The 14,490-nt window shown below is 40.8% G+C and overlaps 1 protein-coding gene across 1 annotated transcript; it reads left to right on the top strand.

Annotated features, from left to right (window-relative positions):
• Positions 1-60: 60 nt before the first annotated feature.
• On the top strand, positions 61-13,538 carry MCM8 (minichromosome maintenance 8 homologous recombination repair factor). The gene is made up of 19 exons (XM_057384291.1): positions 61-132; positions 249-416; positions 582-656; positions 969-1,051; positions 1,232-1,381; positions 1,718-1,821; positions 2,686-2,884; positions 3,731-3,816; positions 4,674-4,825; positions 5,648-5,846; positions 6,613-6,643; positions 6,919-7,059; positions 8,085-8,226; positions 8,813-9,008; positions 9,270-9,483; positions 10,126-10,335; positions 10,919-10,995; positions 11,461-11,650; positions 12,652-13,538. Exons 2-19 carry the CDS (start codon positions 269-271, stop codon positions 12,742-12,744), a joined length of 2,490 nt encoding a protein of 829 aa, XP_057240274.1. The 5' UTR covers positions 61-132; positions 249-268; the 3' UTR covers positions 12,745-13,538.
• The last annotated feature ends 952 nt before the right edge of the window (positions 13,539-14,490 follow it).

Below are 14,490 nucleotides of genomic sequence, written 5' to 3'. Positions count from 1 at the left end.
CCCGCGCGGGCGGCGCCTGCGCAGTGCGGCCGCGCGCGCTGAGGGCGCGGGAGGCGCCGCTGAGGGGAGAGGGAGCTGCGCCGGCTCTGGGGTTTTTCATAGGGCTGTTCTGTGCTTTTCCTCTGCCCTGTGGTACGGACAGAAAGGCCGAGCGTCCCGCGAGGTCCCTTCTGGCAAATAGCGCYGATTTAAATTATATTCTGATGTAATTTCTGTTTCTTCACCTCGGTTTGTTGTCGCATCCCCAGGCTGGCGCCGGCAGAGGGAGATGAGCAGGGAGCTCAGAGGCAGGGGATGCACCCGGGGCAGAGGCTTCCAGGGGTGGCGAGGAGGATGGAGAGGAGGAGGATGGCGAGGAGGAGGAGGATGGCGAGGCAGAGGACAGAAGGGAGAGCCCAAAAGGATGCCCGAACCTGGTGAGCCAGCCCCTGTGCTTCTACCTGCTTTCTGAAGCCATAATGTTTTAGTGTACTGCGCTAGGCAATTGCCGTGGTCAGAAGAATCACTGAAAAACAACGTTGCAAAGTTTCACTATCCACATTCTTTTAACCCACGTTTTGATTTTTTTTTTCTTCCCCCAGCAAAATCTCGACTAGTCCAATCAACGATGGACCAATTTATTCCCTATAAAGGCTGGAAACTTTATTTCTCTGAAGGTATTTTTAGACCGAAATTTTAAGTAGCAAGTATTTAATTTTTTTTCTTAAATTGGTTAGATGTCATGTTAGTATAGTTATAAATTCAGTAAAGAAAACCAAAATTTCATCTATAAAAACATAAATATAGTGAAGACTTCACTCTTGTAATATACTGTAATCTCTGTGATCGTTACTGTGATGCTATAGAGATCTATCATCTTCCTTAGTTTTGAAATGCAGGAAAATAATGGAAGAAAAATTAAGGTGGTTATGTATTTTGCGAAATGGAAAGAATTATTTATGTCRCTAATGTGGTGTGTTTTTAATTAGTTTACAATGACAAGTCTCCTTTTGTCCAGAAGACTCAAGCCTTTGAAAAGTTTTTCATGCAGCGCATTGATCTTTATGACAAGGTAAAAAACCCAAATGTATCCCACCCCAACCATCTGCTGTTGGTACAGGAACTACAAATTTTGAGTGGTTTTTTTCCATGAAAAGTAACATCCATTATAGACCTGAAACATTTAGGACCTAAGCTGGATGTGTTGGACTTCTAATTTGAACTGTACTTTGTCATTTACAACATTTTCCAGGATGAAATAGAAAGAAAAGGAAGCATTCTTGTGGATTATAAGGAACTAATCCAAGACAGAGAACTGTCTAAATCRATACCAAACATATCTACTGAACTAAGGGATATGCCTCAGAAAATACTGCAGTGTATGGGTCTGGCAATTCATCAGGTAAACAAGAAGTTCTAATTCATAAAAGCATAACCCTCACAGCAAAAAAGAATCAGTGCGACYTAAAGGCAATTATGTTATAACCCCCAAATCTCTGTGGTTTTCTGTCTGTGGGGAAATTACTGTTTATTAAAAACTCAAATTTTTTAATCTCTCCCCTTTTTGTATGACTCACAAAATCACATTTTGAAGTTGCTTTGGTCTTGGTCGATTTTTTTTTTTATTCATCATTGAAATAGTTGACTAAAACTAAATGTAGTTCTGACACCTGTGTCTCTCCCTATTGGGTGTTCTAATTCCTGTGGATATCCATGTCCCACTTTCTGCTCCATCCAGGTGCTCACCAAGGATCTGGAAAGACAYGCTGCAGAGCTGCAGGTGCAGGAGGGATTGCCCCTGGTTGGAGAGCCTATCATAAACGTGCCTCTCATCCATGCCAGGTAATAGTGGCTGGGCAGTTGTTCTTTCCCAAGGAAGAGCTGTTTGCTTCCTATCTAACCCTTGCCAGTGTCCATGCCCGGTGCTGAAAGCTTATTTTATGGAAGAACTGGGTTCTGTGACGCCATTTCCAGGAGAACACTCCACGTTTTGCTTTTTTTCTTCACCGTGACTTCATGTCCTTGTGAAAAAAAAAGTGAAATAAAACCTCCTTGTAAGCTGAACAAAGAGCTTGAACTAGAAAAACTTGTAAGCAGAGAAGTGGCTTATAAGTAGAATAACTATCCAATAAAAATGTATTGTTTAAAGGCAGAACTATTTAAATTTCTGTTAACTGGAGAAGATTTTTATGAAACAACTTCTTAGAAACTTGTTTTCTTTATCAGAAGAAATGGCATCTCTGACTCTCTGAGGGAACTGGGTGTATAAGCTCTATTGAAGTTCAAATTACTTTTTAAAAAAATATTTTATTTTTTATTATTGTTTTTAATTCCCTGCTGGTGGTGGCATAGCAGTAATAAAACTTGTATTGCAAGTCTAAGCTCCAGTCTTTATTTGAAACAATGGGAAAAGACAGTTATGGATGATTATAAAGTAATGTCTTGTTGTGTTGCTAGGCCAGAGGTGTCACTGCATAAGCAAATTGCACAGCTGTTGAGTTTGATTCATGTGGAAAATATTAAATGTTCTGCTGCTTTCTAGAACAAGAATCAAAGACTATGTTATGAGTTTGCAAAAAAAATACTTCTAAACCTTTTTTTCTAAATTACTGTTTTTAATTGGGAGAAGGATTTTTTGTTTATGGGAGGGTTTGGGGATTGTTTTTGTCCTACATTTCTGTATGCTGACGCTGAACTTTGGTGCAGGGTGTACAACTATGAGCCTCTGACCCAGCTGAAAAACGTGAGGGCCAACTGCTACGGCAAATACCTGGCCTTGCGTGGCACCGTGGTGAGGGTGAGCAACATCAAACCCCTGTGCACCAACCTGGCCTTTGTCTGTGCCACCTGTGGGGATGTGCAGGGGGTTCCTCTCCCTGATGGGAAGTACACCCTTCCCACCAAGGTAAGATAAAACCAYTTCATTTTGTAGTTTTTGTTGTGTTTTGACAAGAAGCAGCACCGCTGGAATTAAAAAAAAAGGAAAAAATATTAAAATATAGTCTTTAAAGCTGGGTTAAAGAACTGACACATTGAAAAAAAATTAAACATACCATGCATCATTTATTATTCAGACTCTTGTTACTTGTAAAAAATTTATGTTGCTGGATATGTGGCAAGCAATACATAGAAACTTCCTGAAATCTAGAAAAATATTATCTCTTTTAATTTCCATTTCACAGTTATGTTTAAAAAGACACTTCCACCTTGCTGTGGTGATTTTCTATGCTTTTACATTGCTTGGGGTTGTTTTTGTTTAGAACTWTCTATTTTAATTTCACTGTTTGTTATCTGGACTTAAGTAGTCATTAGACAAAGGACAGTGCCTGGTTATTTCACATTACCTGATGTGGTCAAGTGGAAAAAATTATCTACTCTCAAACATCTGCAGGTATTAAAAGAAAAACCAAAACAAAAACTAACCAACCAAATAAAAAACATCACCCAGCAAAAACACAGAAAAAAACACCCAGTATCTCCTCTTCCCCAGCTCAAACCAGTTCACCAGGGGGATCACACAATTCAGCTCTATTTGCTCTAACAGGGATGAGTCAGAGTTCAGGTGTTTGTGCTTGATAGCTCTTCATTTATTATGTACATCTTAATTTGTAGCCCTAATTTAACTGGCTTTTTTCCTGGAATGATATTGAATTATATTGCTTTGATTTTTTTTTTTCTATTTTTAATAAGCCAATTTCACTTTAGCATTTTAAAAATATCTGTGAATAAATTAGGATTCCTATTGTTGCAGTGCCTTGTTCCCGAGTGCCGGGGCCGGTCCTTCACACCTGACAGGAGCTCTCCTCTAACCACCACAGTGGACTGGCAGTCTATCAAGTAAGCCCAAAAATGTGATGTGTCAGGACACTCAAAGAGTGACAGGATGGTTCAACCCATGTTACACTATGTGATTTTAATAATATTCTTCTTTTGCAGCAAGCACTCTCCATCATTTGTATCACAAAGCAGTTGTTTTATCCAAGCACTAATATACTTTGTAACCTACCCAATATAACAGCTTCCTGGAAATTACTCCTGCCACTACTTGGAAAGATGTTCGATTTGAGCTCCTTGCAACTTTTCTTGATCATTTCTAATTGCATCTATGATTTCCTGATTCCCTTTAATGAGCTGTAAGTCAGCTAGAAAAGCCCTGTTAGGTTATATTGGTGCCACTTGAACCTGAATGAACTGGAAGTAAATTGGAGGGTTAAAAACCATAGTGTGAAGTGATATTCATGGAAAAACTCGTGCTGATATTAACAGCTCTAGAGGGCACTGTTTATCACAGTTCTTCGGTAATGCTTGGCTTGGATTCAAGGAAATCTCAGAGCTCCAAGTGCAAAACTGAAACTTTCATGACTCTTCTTGTTSTGGTCTGAGAAATTTCTTGGACTTTTCTAGGGTTAGAATACCAGTTAAGCATTCATGAGGGCWATAATGTCTCAGCTCTTCATTTCTTTATATGGGTCCCTTTTACTTCACGTGCTGTACTTATTTCTATATGAGTGTCCTCMACAGTGGTAGAAAATCTGAATTTCAACTCTGAGTTCATAGCTACAGCTTTTCTGGGTTTTCTGCATAGTTTACACCTATTTAGTGACCTGAAGAAGATGCCCTGGGTGCAGATGTTTTGTGCTGCAGTTGGACTGGAAGGTGCTGCGTGCTGCCCAAGCTCCCCTCGTGTGTTGCAGGGTGCAGGAGCTCATGTCAGATGACCAGCGGGAAGCGGGACGGATCCCGCGCACCATCGAGTGTGAGCTGGTCCAGGATCTSGTGGACAGCTGTGTCCCAGGAGACATGGTCACCATCACGGGCATAGTGAAGGTGTCAAGYACTGAGGAAGGTGAAGTACAGCACCTGAGAACTCCTTTTTCCTAGAATTGGGATGTTTTTTGTAGTGCTTACACAAGGGGAGTGCCTTTCCCCTTAACTGGAGCTCTCAGTGTTATAAGTGCATAAAGTGTAAATTTCTTCAGAACAACTTTTACAATGAAGAGTGGTTTTAGRGCATTATTTGCTTAACATTTTCCCTTTAACATCTCCTTCAAACATTAGAACTGCCACACTATTGTGAAGGATAGTTTACATTCTTAGTTTAGTCTCCCTACAGAAAATTTTTGACCTTTTTTTCCTTTTCYTTCCAAAATGGAGAAATATGTTGTGCACTGCTCTGTAAGAATACRTTGCAGATAACTGCAAGACTGTTTTACTCTGAGATTTCATTSTCTGTTCAGTAATCAAYCTATATAGAATATTATTAATTRATAATTAATTATTAAGCTACATGTTTAATGCTTCTTCACCATGCACTTTTTCCCCTCTAAATGTTGAGTGGAAACATTTTATATTCAACTTTTATTTGACTACAATAATGTCATAATTTAAAATGCCAGGAAAAAATAAGTTATTCAGGGACAAAATTATCTCTAGACACGTACCCTCCAATTCAGCAAAATACTCCTTGTGTAACTAAGTGGAGGGRACTTAAAAGAACAAATGTAACTAGAAATTTATTTTGCATCAATTTTGCAAAATGCAGTTCATACTTAAATATGACCATGGCTGTACATGGTATTTCTGCATTACTCTATGCCATTTGTAGATAATGTGATACTTATTGATAGAAAAAAATGCTTCATCATCCTTTCTCCCATTTTTCTAACAGGAGCTTCTAAAAACAAGAATGACAAGTGTATGTTCTTRTTGTACATTGAGGCAAATTCTGTCAGCAACAGTAAAGGACAAAAACTAAAGAATTTTGATGATGAGACTTTTCAGAGATCGCTCATGGAATTTTCCCTTAAAGATCTCTATGCTATCCAAGAAATTCAAGCTGAGGAAAATCTGTTCAGGCTCATTGTTAAGTAAGTTGTGTCAGACCTAGCCAGGGTCTAGGATTAGAYACAAATAACTGTGACCACCTTCAGACAAATGTGACAGTTCATCCTCAAGCTGTGAAATGTCTGAGCCTTGTGCAATAGAAACCACAAAGATCTAAGAAACTGCAGTGGRCAAGGGACTTGGGAGGAAGTGAAAGTATTGCAGGGGGGATGTTGGGACTTTGGGAGGGGTTTAAGGGTACAAGAAATGTGCTCTAGTTCAACCTTAGACAGAAAGCTCTGGGTAAAAAAGCAATTGGTTAATTTTGTTCCTCACTGTGTAAATTCAACTTATTTTTGTCCTCTGCTTTTGTGCAGCAGAGGAAAGAGGTGCAAGAACTGAGCAGAGGGKGTGAAAGACCCTCAGCTCAGACTAAAAAGTCCTCTTCCAGCTGGGGTGTCCCTCAGGGCCTCCCAGTGGAGTCAAGGAAAGAAAAATTGGCACTTTAAAAAGAGGGTTACAGGTAGTTACTTGATTAAGACAAGAATAGGTGCAGATACCACTGGGAAGCTGGTTCTCCTTTGTCCTTGTGGGAACTGAAGTGAAAAGCTTTTCTTATTTCAATCATTTGTGGTTATCCAAAAATGTCAAGAAATTTGATGCTGCTGATTTCTGCTGGAAATTCAGCAAGAGCTACCCAAAAGTTTTATGTTTATTAAGGTGTTCTGTAATTAGAGACAGAACAAGTGATTCTTACTGGTAACATATGATTTATATTCCACTTATGTTACCTTGTGCTTTGCTTTTCAGCTCTCTTTGTCCTGCAATCTATGGCCATGAGGTAAGTCATTTTACAACTCTGCTTGCAATTCCAGTTTGAAATGTTTATGCCTCATTCAACTCCTAAAGGATTTATAAAGCTTATCTGGGATGGGGGAAGGGGCAGGGACTATTTTTACAAGTGACTGTGGCTCACAGTCTCTTTTGGTGTCAGGGAAGTGGCACCTTATATCCTTAAGTTCAGTCATCCAGAAGGAAATGTTATTACAGCCAATTCTAGGGAGCTGTCAGATCAAATGATCAAATAYTTACCAGTGTTGACCTGCACCACAACAGATTGTGAAGGCAGGTTTGGCCCTGGCCTTGTTTGGAGGATGCCAGAAGTTTSTGGATGACAAGAACAGGATCCCAGTGCGAGGAGATCCACATGTTCTGGTTGTTGGAGATCCAGGATTAGGAAAAAGTCAAATGTTGCAAGTATGGTTTTCTTTATTACTATTTTCTGTTTTCCTCTATTTCCTTGTTACCTTGATTTGCAATCATGGTAGGATAACTAAGGCCAAAGGGCTGATTGAGCCTGGCTGGAGCCATTTTTTCATATAGGATGCATCAGGTATAGGATATGACCCAAAGGGTTCTCCTGGTGCCCTCTCCTTCCAGGGAGCCTGTTAAAACACCAAAGCAGGTGTCCTTGGTCAGGCCCATGGGCTTTCAAGAACAGGCTTACAGGCTTGCTRTCCTGCACTGATGTAGATTTTTTCCYCAGTGAGGAGGTTCACTCCTTCCTRTCTTCATYTTTCTGGTCCACTGTCAAATAAAGTAATTAATCTTTGACCAAATGCAACTTTAAATACCCTGTGACTCTCTTCCTGTGAGGTTTACTTCCATTCCCTATCCTATTTCTATGTTGCTAGCACAGGTCTTGGCTCCTTGGGAAAGGGACCTGCTTCTGTGTTTGGGTTTTGATCTTGGTAGGCATTTCTGCATGACAGTGACAAAATCAATTAGTAATAGATTTTTTTTTTTTCTCTTAAACTGAGTGATTTTAAAATCCCATGTCTTTTTCCGTGGTTACTGTGAAGTGAAAGACTGTGAAGTTCACCTAGATCTGCAGCATTACATACCTCATCTAAAGTGTCCAGATCTTTCTAATGTGGATGTGTTATTTTAGGATATGATTTGCAGTAACTTAGCCAAAGTAATGGATTTGTGTGCAAGCATCTTAACAAACAAAATTTTTAAATTATTATTTTGTTGGATGGGGACTCTCCAGCATACAGTAACTGATTCGTTTTTCTACATTTGTTACAAAATAAAAGAATGCCATTCAAGAAAAAGTTACTCCTGCCTCTTTGCAGAAGTCTCTTGGGGTTATAACTATACTGTTAGGCCATGTTCAGTAGAAAGAAACCAATCTGGGTTTACTTTGAATTGTTTCTCTAGAATAAGGCTTATTAAATTCTTTACTTTGAGGAGGGAAAAAATACTTTTTTCTCTTCTAGGCAGTGTGTAACATTGCTCCTCGAGGTGTGTATGTTTGTGGTAACACTTCCACCAGCTCTGGCCTGACTGTTACTCTGTCTAGAGATGGAGCTTCTGGAGATTTTGCCTTGGAAGCTGGTGCCTTAGTGCTTGGAGATCAAGGTAATCCATGCAGTGCCACAGGCTCTGTAGAGCCATATGTGAGGGGCAGGACTGTGTGTGCTGCTGAGTCTAAGATGAGCCAAAGTTCTTGCTTAACTATGGACTACAAATGTCTATTTGAAGTATGAAATTGGCTTTCTGCACTGTGGGAAGTTCTAAGCTTCTCCAATGACTTCTCTGGGGACAATTCCTGCTTTCTTAGATTGCAGGAAAACTTCAGTTCTGCAATTCATGTACCAGACTTACTGTGTCAGACAACTAGGATTTCTTTTGTTCAGGGTTCTGACTGGGTGGCAGCTTCTGGGCTCTTACTGGTTTTGAAAAAGGGCACTTTATGAGATTTGTTTATTTTTAAAAAACCTCTTTTGTCATCTCAATGTATAATCAAGGTGCTACATCCCCAAATCAGGCTGCATTACCATGGAATGAAAACAAACCTTGCTGAAATGGAGACTGTGTCCAATGTCTTCTGCAGTCCCTAGGATTCTAAACTGGACTTCTGATGCAGCACTGGATTGTAGCACACACTTGTCCTTCAGCTAATGTGTTGTCTAATAAGTCTTCATCCTGTTCTAATTGCTTCCAGGAATTTGTGGAATAGATGAATTTGATAAGATGGGAAACCAGCACCAGGCTTTGTTGGAAGCCATGGAACAGCAGACCATCAGCCTTGCCAAGGCTGGCATTGTTTGCAGCCTGCCAGCACGGACATCCATTGTTGCTGCAGCAAACCCCGTTGGAGGACATTATAACAAAGCCAAAACAGTGTCTGAGAACTTAAAGTGAGCATTTTCTGAAATGTTTCCTTTTTAGTTTACATTCAGGAGTAGATGCTTCTGCCAGTCTTGGAATTGTGTACAATTGTTTTCTAGGTTTTTTTGAGCATGAGCACAAACTTTAATCATTTTTAGTGGCTTTTGAGAGAGAAATTGCTGTTGTACTTTATTCTGAATGAGCAGGATACATGTTTGATGTGGAACAGAGTTGCTACAATTTCAATTTCTCTTCTCCAAGCACTCTGTGATTCCTTGTCTTCCCTCCAGAATGGGGAGTGCWCTGCTGTCAAGGTTTGATCTGGTTTTTATCCTGCTGGACACCCCAAACGAGGACCATGACCACCTTCTGTCCGAGCACGTGATGGCCTTGCGGGCCGGCCGGCGCGTTGCCTGCAGCAGCGCCCTGGTGACCCGGGCCAGCTCCCAGGAGCATTCTGTCCTCCAGACCACGTCAGATCGACCCCTGCTCGAGAGGCTGAAGGTGGGACTTGTCCTGGGGCTGCTACAGGAGATGCTCTAAAGCAAATTTGCTGTGTTGGGTTTCAATGAGGCGCTACAGAGCTGGGCTGGATGTTGTGATTTGATATAATGTGATCTGCGATGGAGAATTGGATCCAAATAAAGCAGTGTAGAAACAAGTCCTTGGACATCTGTAACTTGAGGGATTTGGGAAATATAGGAAAGGAATTTTATTTCTTACYAGACTTCAGTGGTGACTTTGAGAACTGATATTGTCAAATGCCAGGTCTTGGGAGGAATAGTCCTACTGGAGTTAAACCCATGTGCTCTTGGAAATGGGATATCAGCAGGGATGGTTCAGTCTTCTGTAGAGCTGTAACAATTGGGAATTTGKATTTTCTCTTTTTGAGAAAGCATTTAACTTTAAAATGAATTTATTTGGCACTGCTTATCATTGCAGATAGGAAGCCTTGTCTGCTTTTTCTAAAAATGGCCAAATGTGTGTGCTTACATGTCTGAGCATAGTGTGGGGACTTGAAGTACACTGTTAATACACAAAGCATGATGACTTCACCAGCTAAAGCATAAAGATGATGATTTTATATTAAAAATTTTATTGTATAGGCTTCTGACAGACAGATCTAAGTCTTTGTGATTGTGCTAGCTCTCAACAGGAGAAAGCTTTGATGCCATTCCCCATCAGCTGCTGAGGAAGTACGTTGGGTATGCTCGGCAGTACGTCCACCCAAAYCTATCTCCAGAGGCTGCACAAGTCCTCCAGGAATTCTACCTCGAGCTCCGGAAACAGAACCAAGCAGCAGACAGCACCCCCATCACCACRAGGCAGCTGGAGTCCCTGATTCGACTGACAGAGGTAAATGCAAGCTGGAATGCTTAAGGGATTTRAAAGCAAAGAGATTATTCCTAAGGTGTGTGACAGCTTATTCACCACTAYGCTTTTTTGGTTTGTTAAAATAACTGAGAATGCAAGAGGCTTACAAGTGCTTAAGAGCTACTGTTACTTAAAGCTTCTTATGAAGTAAAACACCCCTGAGGAGGTGGAAAGGGAATCTATCACATTCCCCAAAAGGAGGAAAAGTAGGTGCAGGCAGAAATAACCTGCTGCCCACCTTGAACTTAGAATGCTTCTGKTTTCCCTAACACTGCATTAATAACACTGTGATCTGCTGCTTCACAAGGATGCACTGCTAAAATGTAAATAAACTCCAAGCTACAGCCTGAAAATGCAAGTATGCAGGAGGTGATACTGACACACTAACAAAAAATAGAAAAATCTTCCTTTAAGTCCTTTAGGCTTAGGTTCTATCTCTGCTTCTWAAAATTTGTGCTTGTTGCCTTTGTGGAGTGATTGTAGTGTGTGTAGCCCTTTTTCACATCAGTTGTGATACATCTTGAATAAATGTTTATGGATTTTTTTTTTTTTTTTCTGTTTTAAGGCAAGATCAAGGCTGGAATTAAGAGAGAAATCTACCAAGGAAGATGCTGAGGATGTAATAGAGATAATGAAATACAGGTAATACTCACTGCTTTAAAAATAAATAAAGCACCACAGTGCTATTAATTTGAAACTTTATATATGCAAACACAGTGAAGAAATCACTTTATCAGGCTTAGACCCATGATACTAATATTTGGATTTGTTAGCTGTTCTTTAAAGGCTGACAGCAGCCTTGAGTTGAACACAACTGCTCAGGCTTGTGAGTTGTGTGATCACAGTAATTCTGTGTATCTGTGCACATAACTCAGACATGAGGCTCTGCTGAAGGGTTTTTGCCTCCCATGTGATTACTCTCTGTTGCAGGTGAACAATTAAAGTTTAAAAGTGATTTGGATGAATGTTTAGTCTAAGTTCCCTAGAGAGTGACTTTCTTCATATGGGATCATTTTCTACATGGCTTCTGAAAGCCAGTTATGTTTTAGGAAGCAAATCCACACGTTTCTTATGAGTGTTTTATCTCTTTTTGTAACCTGTTTGTAGCATGTTGGGAACCTACTCAGATGAGTTTGGAAAACTGGACTTTGAGCGTTCCCAGCACGGATCTGGAATGAGCAATCGGTCMCAGGCCAAGAGATTTGTGTCTGCCCTGAACAGCATTGCAGAAAGGACCTACAACAACATCTTTGAGCTGCAGCAGCTGCGGCACATCGCCAAGGAGCTGCAGATWCGGGTGAGCTCAGCACCTCAGCAACAGCAAACTGCCAGAGCACTCACAATTGTTTATTGCCAAACGGAGAGCAGCAAAGACTCCTCTGTTGTGTCTCTTTGCAATGACAGAAATAACCAATTTACTGCTGTTASGCTGASATGTGTTCCTGAAGCATCTTCTAAKCWTTACTGAYCTTAGAGATGTTTGCAACAGCAACTCCTTGCATAAGTAAGGGCTGATTCTCCTAATGAGGCTGATTCTTTGCCTTTCACAGAACAAAATAGAATATTGCTATGTTGGTTTCAGCAYTTCACTSCCTCTGRCTCCCYAGAGGAYACACCTATTTYTGTTCCCAAATTTAGACTTGTGGTGTCTGTGCTGTATTTCAGCAGTGCAATGATGTTTCTGCTTGAACTTCTCTGGACCAAATATGCCTTTCAGGTTTTCATTCCAGCTTCAGACATCCTAAAGTTCTACCTTAATAGAAACATGTAGGACACATGGCCACAAATGCGTTCTACACTGTAATTGGTTTGCATTTTGTACTTGTGGAGGCTTCAGTCAAAGAAAATTATTGATAGCAAATTCTACTTTTTGGTCCATTGACTACTTCCTTAGAGTTAATTCAATTAACTCTAATTCTCCCTTCAAATATGGAATATTTTTTGCCCATTCAAGGTTTTATACCTGGAAGTTAGTAAGAGGTATAGTTATCATGCTTTTTTTTTCGTAGATACTTATGGAATTTATGCATATGCAACTGCATCCTTTCTGCATATCATAAAGTAGAGAATAAGCTACTTTTAAAATAACACTACAATAAAAATAGGGTGTAAATAAAGCACAAAAGGGGGAGGGACTGATGGTATGACACCTCCTAGCAGATGAATAGTTTGCTAAGGAAAARCTGACCTATTCTTAGCCCACTTTATTTCATTATGTTCTTTTAAATGGTTAATGTTGCTTTACATCAGATCCAGATGTCATTCTCCAGTTTGACATTTTTGTCTTTATTTTCCCAGGTGGCTGATTTTGAAAGCTTTATTGGATCCCTAAATGATCAGGGTTACCTTTTGAAAAAAGGTTCAAGRGTTTATCAGCTTCAGACCATGTGAGAAGAGTCACTGTGATGACCTCCCTTGGGATGATCATTCCACTGGACTGATGGACCTGCAGCAGAATCCAACACAGCACATCCTGAGCTCAGCTGCACCTTGCTGGGATGGAGATTCCCCTGCAGAAATACAGTGGAAAGCTGCAATAGGACAAACTAACATGTGATATTGCTGCCTGGCTCATCCTACAGGTCTGATATTCCAAATGGGACCATGCAGGGATACAATGCACCTCATCATCCTCGAGGAGTGGAAGGTGTGTTTTTATACTGACATTATTACAGTGCCACAAGAGGTTTTACTTCTAAAAGACATGCTGGACCCACAAAATTCAACCCAAAAATCTTCCATGAGAGGATGATACTTTCAGCACTGTAGTTCATTTARAGTCTAGAAATGTTTTCAAGAAGTTGTGAAGCTTCATGTTGAGAGAACACCATTTTATAGCTGTTATCAAATGACACTCTATTGAAATGGACTTGATTTTCTGCTTTGAAACTTCATCTTTGAAGCCGAGGTTTTATTTGAAATGCAAGTCTGCTATAAGAAAATATCCTTATTACAATATTTAATTTGTAAAACAGAGATTGAATTTTGACTTTTCATTAAACTTTATATATGAGAAATATTATTTGTTCAAGRCTGTTTTAATGGTCATTACAAGATCTGTAACACAAGCAGGTTCTGCTTGTTTCTGTGTAATGCTGTTCCTGGCACAGAACGATGTGTGTTCAGCAAGAGTGAAGTGCTGATTGTTTCCTGACTTTGATGAAATCAGAATCAGGGTCTGCTGCAATAAAAGAGCAGGTGAGAAGCTTTTGGTATAAGAATTAACAAAACAAAACCAATCCCCCTCTTAAAGAATAATGTCTTTTTAAAAATTGAGAACACATTGCTGATTCTTCTGTTTTCCTTCTTATATCTCAGGTAAGATACGATAGATACCAAAAAAGTAGAAATACCAAAGGTTTGTGTCTCATCTTCTAATTTAAGGGACCTAAGGGTCTGATGTGAACTGTGCTTCCACAGCCATTTGGTATCAAAATACAAGCTTTAGATGTGAAAGAACATGTTAAACTTTCCAGTGCTGCCTAAGTGAGAATTTACCCCAATACACTTGAAACGGAAAGCTGCTCTGACAGAAGTGTTTTAAGTCTGAAATTATAGTTCTGAACTCTTAATGGGCAAGGTCTGCTCTCTCAACTAATCGGAAGTAGGTGTTAAATACTGATTTTAGCTTAGTACAGTGTAGGGGGATAGGAACGAGCCTCAGGAGCAAATCAACTCCTGCACCTGGCAAAGTAAACTCATTCCTKTTCCTCCTTGAGATAAAGTAATCGCGGGCAAGCGAGGGCCAGATGCAAGTACCGAGCACAAGAGACCATTTGCGCTCTCTCTKAGAAGTCTCTTAATATAAAGCAAACTTTCCCCTTCCTCCCTCAAGGGCTTGTCCGCGAACGCTACGGCCGCCGACCCGCCGTACGGAGGAGCGGGATGAGCCCGGGCAGCCACCCGGCGGGGCGCCATGGGCAGCGCCGTCCGCGCCCGGGGGCCGCCGTGGGAGAGCCTGGACGGGGAGGTAGGCGAGGAACCGCCGGGAATGCGGTGGGAATGCGGTGGGAATGCGGTGGGAATGCGGTGGGAATGCGACGGGAAAGCGCCGTGCCCCGGACGAGCCTTTCAATTCCGCCGCCGCGGGTGGCCGCCCGCCGTAAAGCACGAGAGAGGCGGGGCTGACGTAAAGCG

Source organism: Malurus melanocephalus, unplaced genomic scaffold (assembly GCF_030028575.1).
Source record: "Malurus melanocephalus ecotype Western Australia unplaced genomic scaffold, MMel_1.1 scaffold_695, whole genome shotgun sequence".
NCBI classification, from domain to species: Eukaryota; Metazoa; Chordata; class Aves; order Passeriformes; family Maluridae; genus Malurus; species Malurus melanocephalus.
The sequence above is the reverse complement of the archived record's forward strand: the minus strand, read 5'-3'. Positions and strand labels throughout refer to the sequence as shown.